Source organism: Rhinolophus sinicus, linkage group LG06 (assembly GCF_036562045.2).
Source record: "Rhinolophus sinicus isolate RSC01 linkage group LG06, ASM3656204v1, whole genome shotgun sequence".
NCBI lineage: Eukaryota > Metazoa > Chordata > Mammalia > Chiroptera > Rhinolophidae > Rhinolophus > Rhinolophus sinicus.
In genome coordinates, this window is record NC_133756.1 from 134,431,669 (window position 1) to 134,448,234 (window position 16,566).

At 41.0% G+C, this 16,566-nt stretch overlaps 1 protein-coding gene across 2 annotated transcripts in view; it reads left to right on the plus strand.

Moving 5' to 3' along the window:
- Positions 1–16,566, plus strand: part of NELL1 (neural EGFL like 1) — a 757,006-nt gene that overhangs the window by 92,948 nt on the left and 647,492 nt on the right. For both annotated transcript variants that reach the window (XM_019742633.2, XM_019742632.2), the window contains exon 4: positions 11,847–12,017. In XM_019742633.2, coding sequence (XP_019598192.2) covers positions 11,847–12,017 — 171 coding nt within the window. The remainder of the gene's footprint in view (positions 1–11,846; positions 12,018–16,566) is intronic.

A 16,566-nucleotide genomic window follows, 5' to 3' on the forward strand; every position in this document is an offset into this window, starting at 1 on the left:
GTGCTAGCACATTGTGCTGGGAGGGAGCATGGAACTCTTATGTTCAAAGACTTGAAAGAAGGTTGACGTGCAGAGAACAAAGTGGAGAGTGCACAAACCGAAGCTGGAAAGATGGACAGGGGCCAGAGCATGTGGGTTCTTAATAGCCATGTTTAGGAATTCTAGTCTTAAGATCAATAGCAATGAGAAGTCACTGATGGATGTTAAGCTTGGGGGTGAGGGGTGGTTGGAAGGAATTGATGACATGATTGGATTTTTGTTTGAAAAGATGACTTTGGCTAGAGAATGGATTGGAGGGAACCAGAGTGGATTCAAGGAGACCAGTTGGGAGCTATGCAGCTGCTAATAAGAGATGATGGTGGTTAGGGTAAGGATGGTAGCAGTGGAGGAGGTGTGGGGTAGATGGATATAGTGGATACCTAGGAACAGAAGCAATAGGACTTACCGATGGGTTGCACATTAAGCATAGGGGAGAGAAAAGTGTCAAAGGGAATGCTTAGGTTTCCAGCTTTCATTTCAATGTAGGCTACAATGGATGAGGACCAGGAGGAAAGATCAGGAGTTCTATCTTGAGCTTACTGAATTTGAAGGATCCAAGTGGAGTTGTTGAGTAGACAATTGGCTAAACAGGCTTACAGCTCAGAAGGCAGGTCTAGACTGGAGATATAAATTTGTGATTCACTTATGTAAGAATGGAGTCAGGGTACATTAGAGCACTGATTTGATAGGCTTTCTGAGAGGAGGGAGAAAGGACTGGAGTTAGAGAGAACGTAACAAAAATTTTGACATCTATTGGAGTGTTTCATGCCTGTGAACATTGCCTGTCGATTTGTCATAGCCAAAAATGGTTTGAGAAACACTAGGCTGTAGGATAAGGGCTAAATGTCAGAGATTGGTTCTGTAAATTTAGCCCTCATTTACCCTTTTGGCTGTTTCCCAGCTCCTCTGCTTTCCTATTTGTACACATCCTGAATGAATGCTGTTTATACGTGTTCTTTCTGTTCCCCGAGAGAACCAGACACATTTCTTCTTGTCTTCATGTTCTTACTTCTGTTTACCTGCCTGAAGCACCTTTCTTATCACCCGTCCTCCAATCTACATTGTTCTTCTACACCTACTTCCTTTTTGAAACTTGACTGGATCGCAATTCAAGAATGGATAACTTCCTCTTTCTTTAAGGGCGAGGCTCGTATTGTTTATTTTTCTGTCGTTTTTTTGTTTTACCTCATCAAGTGGCATGCAAATTCTTTGAATGGAGGCATGTATACCAAAGGTTTTTATACCACTCAGTGCTTGCCACTTATTTATCTTAGCGTTTAGTGCATCTTTGTGTATGCTTTTCAATCTTGCTTTCACGGTATACAAGCCTGGCTTAGCCTTAAGAAAATGGGCCTTTAACTAGTAATCTGGATTTGTGCTATAAAGAAGTAAGTGATTTTAATTTGGAGTGAGAGAATATGTATCAAATAATATTGAAAACTTTAAGGATAAAGAGGAAGCTGTGTGTAAGAATGATCTCTTGTTACATTAACTGAAAAGGGAAAAGTGTAGAACAGTGAGGTACTTTGCTACCATCTGTGTTAGAAAGGTGGGGGAAAAGAATATATTTATATTTGCTTTTATAGCATAAAAACTCTGGAAGAAATGATAGTCTTTTTTATCAAAGGATGCTGAAACAATTGGATGTCTTTATGCAAAAAAGATGAACTTTGACAAAGATTTAAACACCTTTCACAAAATTTAACTCAAAATGGATCATAAACCTGAATGTGAAATGCAAAACTATAAAAGGTCTAGCAGAAATATAGAATAAAATCTACATGATCTTGGGTTTGGTGGTGAGTTTTTATATGCAACACCAAGAGTATAATTTATGAAAGAGAAAATTGGTAAGTTAGATTTTACTAAAACTAAAACCTTCTGTTCTGCAAGATGCATTATTAAGAGAATGAAAAAAAACAAGCCACAGACTGGGAGGAATATTTGCCAAACACATATCTGGTAAAGGATTTGTGTCCAAAACATACAGAGAACTTCAAAAACTCAACAATAAGTAAACAAACAACCCCATTTAAAAATGGGCAAAAGATCTGAACAGACACCTCACCAAATGACAAATAACGATACCTTACAAATGACAAGCATATAAAAATGCCCATTGTTTATCATTAAGGAAATACAAATTAAACAGGAGATACCATCACACACCTAAATTAGATGATTATAATGACTGAAACCAAAAACAAACAAACAAACAAAAACTGATGACACTAATTGCTGGTGAGGATACAGCAAATCTCATTCATAGCTGGTAGGAATGTAATATAGTACAGCCACTTTGGAAGACAGTTTGACAATTGCTTTCATAGGTAAACATAGTCTTATTGTATAACCCAGTAATAACACTCCTAGAAATTAACCCAGTTGATTTGAAAACGTGTTTTCATGAAAAAACCTGCATACAAATATTAGTAAGCTGCTTTTTAAAATGAATCACTTCAAAACAGGAAGCCAGCAAAATACCCTTCAATAGCTCAATGGGTAAATAAACTGTGGTACATCTATACAATGGGATACTATTTAGTGATGAAAAAGGAATGGACTTCAAGCCACTCAAAGGCATGCATGAATCCTAAATGCACATAGGAACTTCCTTCCAAAGAGGAAAACCTTTCAAACACTACCTCAGCTAGCTAGGTTCATACCAAGATTGACATCAGCAGTGATAAGTCATGTCGATGGCATGTATCCTCGAAACAATGTTATGAGAATTACGTTTCACCTCTGTGTCTTTCCTTCCCCAAACCCACAAGCCAAGCCTAAGCATGAGAGAAAACATTAGACCAATCCCAACTGGGGAAAATTCTGTAAAATACCTCATCAGTACTTCTGAGAATTTTGAAGGTCATAAAAAATAAGGCAAGTCTGAACTGTCACAGCGAAAAGGAGTCGAATGAGCTCCCATAAATGATTCTAGTGTAGTATCCTGGGTGGATGAGGTCGTGGAACCCAAGAAAGATATTAGGTAAAAAATAAGGTAATCTGATTGAAGTGTTGACTTTAGTTAATAATAATGTATCAGTATGGGTTCATTAATTGTGATAATTTTACCATATGAATATGAGACGTGAACAACAGGGGAACTGGCTGTGGGGTATATGAGAACTCTTTGTACTACCTCTGATTTTTCTGAAAATCTAAAACTATTCCAAAAAAGTTTATTGACAAAATGTTGCAAGGATACACAGGAAGCTAATAATAGTGGTTGCCTATGAGGGACATTGGGTTCTGAGAAGATAGAATATAGGATAAGAAGGAATTTTTCACTGAGTGTCTTAAAGATACATTGCCATATTTTGCCGTGTATAATGCACACTTTTTTTTTGCCCAAATTTGTGAGGGAAAAATAAGGATGTACATTATACATAGTAGTACTAATTATGTACCTATAGAAATGTTTTAAATTCTTTTACTTATGCTTATGAGTTAAATGTGTAGAAATCAACAAGTGTAGTAATCAAAACTCTAGTAATCAACAACGATATCCTTATGCAAAATAATACCCTGGAATACGATAATCAGTTTTGTTGAACTTATGAAAAACTTGCAACCACGAAGAGTTCTTGGCCTTCTATGATGTGTAAATATCGTCAATTTGTTACTGGTACATAAAATTTCTTGTACCTTGTATCTGTTCTTGTGTTTTGTTATTATTTGTTACATAAACATTCTTGTACCCTAATATGTTAAAAAAATAAGTGCTAAAATTCCTTTATAATACGAAAACAAAAAAGGACCTAAATGTAAACAAATAAAAACTTGGGTTAAAAAATTAAAATGACAGGTATTTTCCCTGAAAGTTTGGGCCTAAAACACGGGTGCACATTATACACGGGCGCGCATTATACATGGCAAAATACAGTAATTTGTTTTTAAACCATGGGTATGAAAACTTTAATAAAGTTGAGAAAACTGATGACTTTCGATTTCTTGTTTGGGAACAATAATATTCCTTCTCTTTAAGTCCTGAGCAGCGTAGAAAGTGCTTTATGTGTGTTGGCCGCAACTACAACTGCTAATCCTGTTATTATTTTGGTACCTATTTCTTAATCTTGATATTTAGAAGCATCTTCATTTTGAGTTCCTGGAGATCTGGAGTCCTACTTCAGGCTTAAGATAAGATGCAGTTCTGTGATTCTAAGCTCCATTCCCTCTGCTTGTTTGCTTATTAAATATTTATATTCAACTGTATGTGGAGGCCTCAGCAGTCAAAAACTAATGATTGATTCTCCCCTTTGTGCTAGTAAACTAGCTCTTTGTTGGTTGCTTTTATTTTAAATTTCTTCTTCCAATTAAAATTATTTTCTATCTCAATCTTCCAAGGTTCCATGTCTTTTTTCCTGGCTCTCAGTATCTGGGGAAGTTAGAAGGCAGCCTATATTTTAGTAAGAACAGAACGGCTACTCTCTGTGAGTTTTAAGTCTGTAATGGAGCTGTTTGGAATGGGTGCAAAGAGCCTGATTTTTACATTTCATTTAACAGTGACTGTTTTGTTTTCAACAACAGAGGCAGTTGGTAATTGCTGTCACCATTAATCTCTAGCTGGATGTTTTCTAAGAGGGTTGAGTACAGACCTCATATGTAAGTTTACAACTGCAAATGAAATGACCAGGTCAAGTCTAAACAAGGGAAAGGGGAAGGCAGAGAAACACTGCTTTCTGAGGAAAGGCAGCGTCGGCCCTCTATGAGGCTTTGCCTTTCCATGTTTGTGGAAAGAAATACGGAAGGGAAATCAATCACTAGTGGACACGAGGCACTTTGTAAGGGGATTTACAAACGTTATGTCATGTCTTTCTGCAAAAGAAACCTGTGAAGTATTTTCTACTAGACGAGGAAAAGGGACCTTAATGAAATGATGTCTCTTGTTCATTCACATAGCGGTTAAATGGCTGAGGCTGGAATTGGACCAAGTTAGCTGGACGCTGAAGCCCCTTGTATACCAGACTTATGATTTTTCTGATGTTTATTGTCTTACTACTACACCGTATTGTTCTGAATAAAGGAAAAAGATGTTGGGAGTAATGGAATTTTTTCCAGGTAAATTAGGACTTCCCTTTAACGTAGTCAAACAGCTCTGCAGACTGGAACAGAACTTGGGGCTGGGAACCACGGAAAATATTTTGATTTACAAAAGGATCACTGAGGTGGTCACTTCTATTTTAGCACACATGAAGTTTGAAGCCAAACTGTTGGGACTTGAGACAAGAGAAATACTGGATTAAGTGAGAAAGATACCAATATATTTCTTTAAATAACTTCTGAAATCCATGCATTTTAAAAGATATGATTGATGGACGTTGTGTAAGTTGCCTTTTGGGGACAGAATTCCATTCCTCGTGTTAGAAGAAAATGCATAGTTATAAGCCTGTGGGGCTGTGAGAAGAAAATTGGCGCTTCAAGATTTGATCATTTGGCCAATAGCCTCAAGCATTTAGTAGGGACATACCTAAATTATAGTTTCAATTTGTAAAGGTAAAAACCTGTATACATAAAGTTAGAATGTTCCAGTTTCTACTGATGTGTAACAAACCATCCCCAAATTTATTATGCTTGCAGATGCTGTGGGTCAGGAATTTGGACAGATTCCAGAGGGATGGTTTATCTCTATTCCACAGTGTTTGTGGTTTCCGCTGGGAAGAGTGGACAGCTGGGGAAAACCATCTGGAGGTGTTTTTACTCATGTGTCTGGTGTTTATATTGGTGTTTCTATTGGCTGGGATACCAGCTGGGGCTGTTGACCAGGGCACGTATATGCAGCCTCTACAGGATGGTTTGGGCTTCCTTACAGCATGGTGGTAACCACGATAGTCAGACTTCTTACACAGTGACTCAGGACTTCAAGCTCCAGTGTTCTGGCAAAGAAGATAGAAGGTGCACCATATTTTATCACCCAGCGCTGGAAGTCACCAAGCGTTACTTTTACCCTTAAAGCACTGACGGGACCACCCAAGTTCCAGGGAGGGGTATAGATTTCACCTTTCAATTGAAAGAACGTCAAGATTACATTGTAGGAGAGTGTGTGAGATGGGAGGTAACATGGGTATTTTGGGAAAATACCATTTGCCCAACAGAATATTAGGCCATACACTGTCCTATTACATACAGGACAGGAGATGACTGCTCACGCCTCCTGCCATTTCTTTCTATTTATAGTCTAGCAGTAGCTTGGTGTCCATGGTGACTGCTCAGTTTTTGCCTTTCCGCAGTTTCATGTTCCTGTACCTCTCGTTAATGAGTCAAGGTAGCCTGTCTAATAACCGCTAAATGTAATAACCTCTAAATCCCTGTGGATTATTATTATTGACGATTTATTTTTGTTTAGTCCCAGTTCAATATTAGGCGGTGTGCTCCATGCAGTCATTTAACGACCCCGCTGTATTCTATCTGAGGACACCACCACCCACTAAGGTGTCAGAATGCTCCCTATTGGACCCTCTGCAACTGGCATGGATACGGCACACCCTCTTTTAAATGCCTAGCCTTGGTCATACATATCATCGCTGCTCAAGTTTTGTTGGTGACAGCTAGTCATGCAGTCCCTCCTAGATTCCAGGGGACTGGGAAATACACGTATAATCTGGTGTATGCCCAGGGAGAAAGACAGGGTGTGAATATTAGCTACGTTTGTTACACCTGCCATCTCCTATCCTCTCTTCTGCAGGCTGCTAAAGAGCCTGGAGCCTAAGGGTTGCTGGAAAAGTCAAGGGTACAGTGAAACTAACTGACCAACCAATTATTCAGTTTCTTTTAAAGTTTATCCGTTTGCAAAACAGTATATGAATTTAGACCTGAGCCAGACCTTAAAGATGGTTTCGTTCAGTCATTTCAGACTATTTTGGGAAGTGGATCTCTTTTATTCAAATGAAATCGTATGGGGACACCAATGTATACAACAGAGAGGGAAGCTTCTCTGGCACCCCATCCTTTCCTCATTGACTTAAACTCTAAGGCCCTTCCAAGGAATCCTAGGGCACTGCGGATCTGATCTAATCACTCCATTTAACAGACAGGAGAAATTGAGGTTCAGAGAGGCGGGAACATACTTGCCAAAGCTTGCATGGTTTGTAGCATGGTTAAGGTTGAAATCAATTCTTGGTGTCCTAAGGCCGGTGTTCTTTGCACTACTACATATTTACTGAAAAATTGTGCCATTGCCTTTCTTTTTTTGTCTTTCCCGGTTACATAGTCCTTGAGGCCCCTGACCGAAAGTAGGGCACAGGATACCTTCTTGGTGTTTTTGGCACCTTCTCTTTATTATTCCAGCAGTGGGCAACCACGTGGATTCTGGACAGAGTCTGCCTAGCCTCAAGCGAGGGATTAGGTTTAAAAAACTTAGCTGAGTAAACACAGGGTGGGAAAGACCTCCTTTCTAGAATTCTGTATGAAAGCACTTGCACTGTTAATTGTTGGGAAGGTCATTGCAATTGGAAGCTGTATTTAAGGGGGACACTGATCTATTTACCATACCCAGAGCCTGGGGCCAATATGGGGAAGGATCTGAAAAGAGGAGTGAGGCAGAAGCCTTGCCCAGGAGGTCCTCACCGTCTAGGTTGTGGACAGAAATGTAAAGGAAGATGCTGGGGAAGCTTGGTCTGAAAAGGAGAGCTTAGTAATGAATGTCGTTGCTGTCTTCAAATATTTGCAGGATGAATAGGCTTTGCTGGGAGCCGAGATAGTTCACTGGAATAGCGCACATGGCTGAGGTCCAAGGCTACGGGGAGAAATGCTGCTTACACAATCTGCCCAGTGATTTTATCACTCATCCAGCTGTCCCTCCCCCAAATCCCAAGAGGAGCCCAAAGCACTTACTGCCTGAAGAGAGAGGACTGGTCGGGGCAGAGAGCTCGCTAGACACTTGCTGACAATCACTTCCAGTGCCCTTCCTCTGTCTGCTAGCACCGCAGGGCTCTTACTGCTCGTAGCATCCAGCTTCTGCCTGCCTCCCCGTGAGCAGCTGGCCGGGCAGTAAAGCAGCACCTGGTGTACTCTACGGCAGTGCTTCTCAAACTTTAATGTGCATGTGAATCATCTGGGGGGCTTATTAAAATGCAGATTCTGATTCATGTAGATCTTGGTGGGGGCCCCGGAATCGGAATTTCCACAGGTGACGGTGATGATACTAGTGTGGACCGTACTTTGGGTAACACAGCTCTACTGCTAATCCCGTCTCCCCTCCAGGCTGCAGCCAAAAGCTCTCAGGCCAAATGACCACTTCATCCAAGTTGCTGTCAGGATTCAGCCTTGCATCTCTCTTAGCAAAGAGTTACTGCTTGGAAATATTGACTTATTCCCATCCCAGCACTCACGAAACAGTTTGATCCAGATATAACTTAGCCATGCAGTGTCTTTGTCATGCCTTGGGCAGTGAGCAACAAAAAACACCCACATTCTCTGGACTTTCATTGAAGATGTTTGAGATATAGCACCTCTGGGCTATGTGCATGATGCTGTCAGAAACTTGACCCAAAGACACAAGTGTCTACTTGCCTAACAATAGGGCAGATTGTTTCCCTCATTGCTGTATAATTGTGATCACCCCAAGGTGACTGCTGCTTACTCCAGTGCTTTGTAAAGTGATCTTTAAAAGATCTTTTTGTAATACATTGAGCACTTGTTCAATGAGGCCATAACCCCAGGAATAATGTTTAAATCGTTAGATGTGTCTGCCTCCTTTTTAGAAAATGATTCCATCAGGTGATCTCTCTGAGCATTTCTTTCTCTTTTTTTTTAAATTAAAGTTTATTGGGGTGACAATTGTTAGTAAAGTTACATAGGTTTTAGGTATACAATTCTGTAATACTTCATCTGTATCTCACATTGAGTGTTCACCACCCAGAGTCAGTTCTCCTTCCATCACCATATATTTGATCCCTTTTACCCTCATCTATCACCCCCTTACACTCTGGTAACCACTAAACTATTTTCTGTGTCTATGAGTTTTTGTTTCTTCATTTGTTTGTCTTGTTCCTTTGTTGTTTTCAGTTTTTATCCCACATATCAGTGAAATTATATGGTTCTCGACTTTTTCTGTCTGACTTAGTTTGCTTAACATAATAATCTCAAGATCCATCCATGTTGTCACAAATGGCATTATTTCATCTTTTCTTATGGCAGAATAGTATTCCATCGTGTATATACACCACATCTTCTTTATCCAATCATCTATTGAAGGACACTTTGGTTGTTTCCATGTCTTGGCCATTGTGAATAAAGCTGCAATGATCATCGGAGCACTGAGCATTTCTAATTGTCATTTATTGAAGTCCTTTCAAGGTCATGTTCCTTCCCCTCACAATAGCTTATTGGTGAAAATAATTGAGAGGTTTCTCATGATGTGTTAATTTTGTTAAGGTCTCAAATATAAAATCATGTTGCTTTTATATATAGAAGCTGTGTGATCTTGGGCAAGGTACTTAATATCTCTGGTCATGTGTGAACTCATCTGTAACATAGGGATAATAAGATCTACCTTGAGGAAATTAAACGAGATGATGTCCATGAAAGCACATGGCCCATTCCTGGCACATGGCAGTCACTCATGAAATGCTGGTTTCCTTTGCCTTCCATGTATTGCTCTTAGGCTAGTTTCTAGCTGTTTATGGGAGGGGCACATATTTTATTTCTTCCTCCACTAGTTTCAAAGCCTCTTGAGAACAATATCTATATTTAAATCATTTTTTTAGGTCTTCACTATGTGGTCAGTAACATGTTGAGTAAACTAATGAATGACCAGATAATATTAAGGTCTTCTTAACCTTTTAGGTTCCTGAGTGTTTGATTCTTCTAATGTTCTAGCTGCTTAGAAGAAATTTGGAGGATTCCCTTAAAATGAATATCTTCTCTAGTAAGGGAATTTTTTTTTGCAGTCTTATGAAATATGTATTACATTTCTTATTACTAATAAGTATGTACCTGGGCCCAGGAACTGGCTACAATAGTATAAGTAACCTCTCAGTTTATGACCTTGGGCCTGATAATTTGCCTCTTGAAATGAGGTAGGTCAGAGGCTAGTCTTGACTCTGTTTCCCCTTGCACTGCTTTCTTGGGAAGATCCCTGTGGAAGATGAGCAAGAAATATGCATTTTTCTCTGACATGAGATTTGGGAGTCATGTACAATAGAGGCTGAGTTTCATGATATATTCATTTAGGTTCTCATAGAAGATGCATTTTGTGTTTTAGGTTAAATACAATCTGGCTGGTTGGGTTAGACCAACTCAGCGGATTAGAGGAGAGCCAGTAGGTCCTTCCAAATCTAGGGATTGTAAATGGTTACCTGGCTAGGTGAGTACTTTTTAAATTGTCTGTATGAATGAGTTGCTGGGAGATAGTGGCAGTTGAGACCATTTTTACTACTTTGCTGTGCCCCTGAGATGGGCAAGCAAACTGGTAGAAAGTATATAGGCTGTCAAATTGAGACCCAAATTTAAGTCCTGAATTGGGTATGTTACTTAATTCTAGAATCTCAGTTTTTTAATATTTAAAAAGGGATAATAATGTCACTCTTGTGTGTTTCTGTGGGTGACAAATTAGGTAGCATATATTAAATGCCTTGTGCAATGCCTAGCAGTGAGATCAGGCCCAGTTTTGATGGCAGTGATGCTGACATGTTTCAGAAAGAGGCATAGGAGACAGACTACAACGGTGTCTCCCCCCCCCCATGATTGTATGAACCCCAATGCATGTCTGAGGGGTGTGCCAGAGTGGCCTGCAGCATTTTATGATAGAACTGCAGACTGCAGTGGTGGTGCTAGGAGTTTTTCATGGATCTGGCAAACATGATCATCTGGGGAATGAAAAATCTCAATTGCATGGCTTATTCTATGATCATTTGAAATGCTGCTCCATGTGTGAGTAGCTTTAACCTTTTCTTCCTCACTCATTATCTACCGTGTTTCCTCGAAAATAAGACCGGGTCTTATATTGATTTTTGCTCCAAAAGACGCATTAGGGCTTATGTACAGGGCATGTCCTCCTGAAAAATCATGCTAGGGCTTGTTTTCCAGTTAGGTCTTATTTTCGGGGAAACATGGTAGAAATAGTTGTTCACTTACAGCTTTTTATGCAGGGGGAAGTAAAAAAACAAACACAAAAAACATTACTAATCTCTTTTTTCTGACCATTTATTTCAATCTCTGATATCCAACATGGCTTCTGTTTTTTGTTTTTGTTTTGTTTTAATTAAAGTTTATTGGGGTGACAATTGTTAGTAAAGTTACATAGATTTCAGGTGTACAATTCTGTATTACATCATCTATATATCCCATTGTGTGTTCACTACCCAGAGTCAGTTCTCCTTCCATCACCATGTATTTGATCCCCTTTATCCTCATCTACCACCCTTCTTCCTCCCCCTTTACCCACTGATGACTTCTGTTTTTAATTCTTGGAAAAGTAAAAATGGCAGTAATAAAAAAATAGACTTCAATAAATCCATTCCGTGTGAGTGGCCTTTTTTAGACAATAGAAAGAGGATTCTGAACTGTACTTCTAAGTACTTAACAGGCGACTCCACCAAGCTTTGTTAATTAGTTTGTGGCCTGTCACCTCACAGTAGATCAATCAGTCAATCTCCATTTCAGAGGCTCAATGTGTCACCATGAGGGCCCCCGGACCATCTGTGAATTGGGTTCCATACGGTACAATTGCTTTTGGATCGTAGCTCTTTGTGTCATATTTAGCTAATGGTAGATTTTGAGAAACCTGGTGGTAAGCTGGTATGTAGTGAGGATTAATGACGACTGTGATGTCCAGAAGGAAAATAAAATTTTCGTTGCTTTCCATGCAGCTATTTTGAACTGGAGAGCAGCGGTCTGAGGGATGAGATTCGGTATCATTATATCCACAATGGGAAGCCCAGGACGGAGGCACTTCCGTACCGGATGGCAGATGGACAGTGGCACAAGGTCGCACTGTCAGTTAGCGCCTCTCATCTCCTCCTTCATGTCGACTGTAACAGGTATGGTACATGGTCTTTCATGATTTGTCCTTGAACTCGAGCAATGGGAAGAGGGAAACATCACACCCCTGTTACGCCTGGCTGCGAAACAAAAACCGAGGGACCCTAACTGTAATTTAACCTACCAAATGGGCCATTAGGCATGCTGAAATGACCAACTGTAATACTCTAAGAAAACAGTTCATTAAGATGAAACCGTATCCTGTGATTAGGAACAAACGTACAAAAGGTTGATTACAGACTGGGGAACATTAAGTGCGCCTCGGTGTACTCTGGGCACCGTCTGAAATTCCATGGAGCTGTGATCACAGTTAACTGTGATATATTGTTGAGGTCGTTCCCCTTGGAAGCGAATACGCCAGTCTACCTTAGAATGAATCTGAGAAGCCTGTGCTACTGAAGCGGCTAATTCTATTTCACTTCATCAGGCACAGCTTTGCTTAAATATGTTTTCCAAATGGAGGCTTTTAAAGAGGCTGTTCTTTGAATCTTTTGGAATTAATACCGTCCACTCTCTGCAGAGGAATGAGCCTTCCAGCTTGTTAGAGGACAGGTAGCAGGAGCATTTGTGAGGTCTGAGGGGTTTCACAGGAGGGTGTGGGTTGGGCTGTGAAGGAGCTATTGTCCCACGTGTCTGTCGTTGGAGTCAGGTTTACTGCCGGCTGAAGAAAGGAGGCTATGGGTCTCTAGTGGATCATTTGTGGCTGGACAGCTGGATAATGATGGTCAGGGGGGATGCTTTGATCTCTCCAGAACCCACTGAAAATCCTTATGGGTAGTGATCTGAGTCCTATTATGGAGAAATTTTTGCATTGCAAGCAGTGCCCATGAATTGTTTGTTCTCATTAATGATACCATCAAAGTTAAAATGGCTGTTCAGCCACAGGACTTGCTCCCTCGGGCCCAGGATAAAGACCAGGCCGGCTGGGGACAGCGTCCCTCTTAGAACTCAACAGAAGGAGGGATAATCCAAGGTCATTCAGCTCTAGACCACGTTTCTGATGAGATATTTAATGAGCTCCCGGCTCCAGCTCTGTAGACTCTTTTAGAAGACCTGGAAAGGTCGAGAATAGAAACTAGTATCAGGCTTAAGGGAAGTTCCTCCATGTTGAAGTAAGTCTTGGTGCATTTTGATGTCACCTATTTAAGATAGCTTCTGAAGAATCTTCCAGATATAATATGTGTGCATGGACAAAGTTTCCATAGAAACCAGTGGCTTTTTACCTTGCAGTCCTAGGGTTGGCAGCTTGAATAAAGTCAGCCTGCAAGCTGCTATCTCCATTTCCATCTCCAAGAGCTCATTGTCTCTTTCAGTTCTCTAGAACTAACGGCCCTGGTAGCGCTATTGTCTCTCCACCCCCACCACCCATATGCTGCCCAAATGGGAGAGCAGAAGAAGGGTGTGGCATGTCCTCCTTTGCCAGGGGCCAGAAAGATGGCTCAAAGCCCTAGTTTAGTAATTCCCAACTGAGAAGTCCTGGAGACACTGCTGTTTTCTTGCTGTGTAATTTTTTGCTTCCTCCTTCCAATAGTTTTATCTTTTTTCTCAATATTCTCTCTGGAGAAGAGGAAAAGAGGAGAAATGCTATGTCTCCACTAATCTAATTTGTTTCATGCCATCACACATTCTCTGGTCCTTGTGGGATATACTCTTCTCCCATCCTCGGCCACTTGTGAGCTGTGTGAATTTGGGCAAGTTAATTTCTTTGCATCTCAGTTTTTAAATTTGTAAACTGGAAATAATAACAGTAATGCATGCTCATAGATGGGAATGTTACACGAGCTCATCCATGTAAAGTGCTTAGCGTGATCTTGGCCTTTGTGTTCAACCCATGGTTGTTGTTATTATTTGTTTTTCACATGTGTGGTGCCTCTTCGTCTCCAACCTTTCATCCACTGTGTGTCCTTGGCTACATCGACCTCTCTACCTGGAAAGTGGGGGAGAGGATGGGAGAGCTGGAGTCCACAATAGTCTTTAGGGTCAGACCCATTGGTAAAGAAAGGGCTGAGGGGATTCTAAATATTCCTTCCCTTTTTCATACTTTCACGTATGGCATAGCATGTTGTCCTTTGTGTAAGATCTTAGCGGGAACAAATACAGTGTTGCCAGTTGATGAGTCATGGACTCAAACACAAATGAGGTTTTTACATGGGTCAGGGGAAAGAAAGGCCCGGAATGACTGGGCCATAGGAAAGTTAGATTTTGATTTTGGTGTGGGGAATGTCTAGAAACAGATCCCAAACCTGACTACATATAAGAATTACTGGGGAACTTAATAAGAAAAAATGTGGGTAACTAGGCCCCATCTCTGACCTACTGGGTCAGACCCTGAGGGTTGGAACCTGAGAAGCGATATTTTTAGCAAGCTTTCCATGTATTTTTATGCAGGCAGTCTGGATTTGGGGCATGGACTGGCATTTCAAAACCACTAGTTTAGATAGAGGTGGAAGACGCTGAAGGACAGGCTGGGCTGCAGTAAATAAATGGGGGGCCCTGGAAAGCGAAGCACCTGATGCAGAGCCCCAGTAAGCAGGAGAGAAAGAGTAAAGAGAGGGTAGTGTCTAATGCACAAAATAAACTTATCTTCTTCACAATTTTCTTCCTCGCCAGCACTGGATGATTTTAGAGTGGCGGAAGCTCTGGTCTGCTTATTAAGATGCTGGTTTACTACTTCTTATCTAGGCCACCCTCTCAAAGAGGGAATTTCACAAAAGCTGATTTTTCCCTCTTTCAGCGACTCATTTCATACCATCATGAGTTTCTTACTTTTTGACTCCTTTTACCTTTATTTTTGTCAACCTGTCATGCACTGGAGTTCTGCTGGTTGGGTGATACATGGTGATGTGATAGATAACATTTATTGAGTGTTGGCTGTGCTGGGCAGAGTGCTAATTACACAGTTTACATAGAGTAATTCATCCCACACTCATGCGATTGTGTTTCTCATTTTAAAATGATGGAACTGAGGTTACGTTTTGTGTCGCGACCCTGCTGTTACCTGGCAGCTCGAGGATTTGGACCCAGTCTGACTCATGCATACCTTGCTGTAGCTACTACGCTGTTCAGTTCAACAGTGGGGACCATTGGCCCTGGACTTGGAACATGAGGGAAGGCAAGAGGCTGGTGCGGTGTGAGCAGCTTGCTCCTCTCTAATGTTGCTGACCTTTGGAGTTGTTTGGTAAGATATAGAATCTTACTAACTGAACCCATTGTGTTGGCATCGAGGTAGGGACTTGTATTTACTGGGCACCTACTATAGGCCAGGTAATGTACTAGGTATGATATTCCCTAGGATAGCCAGGTGGGGACAATTTTATTAGACCCATTGTACAGATTTGGAATTAGAAAGGTTCAGAAAAGGTAAGTAACTCGGTCTCAATCATGTAATATAATAAACTTTGAACTGGGATCTAACTCCCGAATAGTCTTCTCACCCCTCCACAGCACCTCTGTAATTCACGTACCTCCCAGGACAGACCCCCTATGGAGTCTTTCCAGGGGAGAGATGCCGCAAAGGATTCAAGGACCATAACATTTGAAAATAGGAAGGGAAGATTTCCCAGGCCAGTTCCTTTGCCCTGAAGAACTGTGGCAGGATTTTCTACGTTTTTTTAGGTTAAAATGAGAAACAAAGCCTTTTCAGATATAATTACACAAATTGTCACAAGAAAAGTGAGTGCTGTTTTAGTCAGTAGTTTAACACTTTCTGCTTGCTACAGAGACTTATATCTTTCTCCCTGCTTCAGCTGTTTAGCTGGACCTAGTTAGAGGCTCCCAACATGTGGGTAGCAGATTACCTCAAGCTAGAAACATAAAAGGAATCATTCAGTTGGGTGGTCAGATAGATGATCTCCATTGCCTTGGGTTTTTCTCTAGCTGCCAACAAAGCCTAGAATGAGGCCTGAACTCACCTTCCTCATGTTTTTCCGCGCCATTCTCAGCTTAGCCTGCAGCCCTTCCCCATTCCTCAAAGCCCAGGATCCCCTGCCATGTGGGATTTAGTACGTACAAAAAGGAATTTTCTTTCCTTTATTTGGTAACTTTTAATTGTCTAGCAACCCATCACATTAATGTATTGACTCACTGTTTCTGCCAAGCTGTGGAGGATACAAAGAAATGAGAGTCCTTGCCATCGTGAAGTGCACGGCTTATTCATTCAGTCATTTTTGAAAATTCTGAAACCACCAGGGCCCCCCACAGAGATAGGCCCTTTGTCCTGGATGTCAGAAAAGCACGGACTCAGACTCAGCCCTGTGAGCAGACTGACTCGACAACTTGTACCAGCATCTGAGCAGTGGAGAGAACTATAAACAGTCACTTCCAGCATCTCAGTCTTGAAGTGACAGTAGGGCTGAGCTTCTCAACAGAGAAGGGACGGACTCAAATGTGTTTTCTAATCAAATAGCACATTCCCCTTGCCTTCGGCCAGCACATTTTGCAATATGCAGGTCCCCACTCTAAGCCAACCTCTTCTTGCCTTACTGCTGGAAAAAATTTTCTCTTACACAGTCACATTGCAACAGAGCTCCGAACTGTCACCTCGTTTGT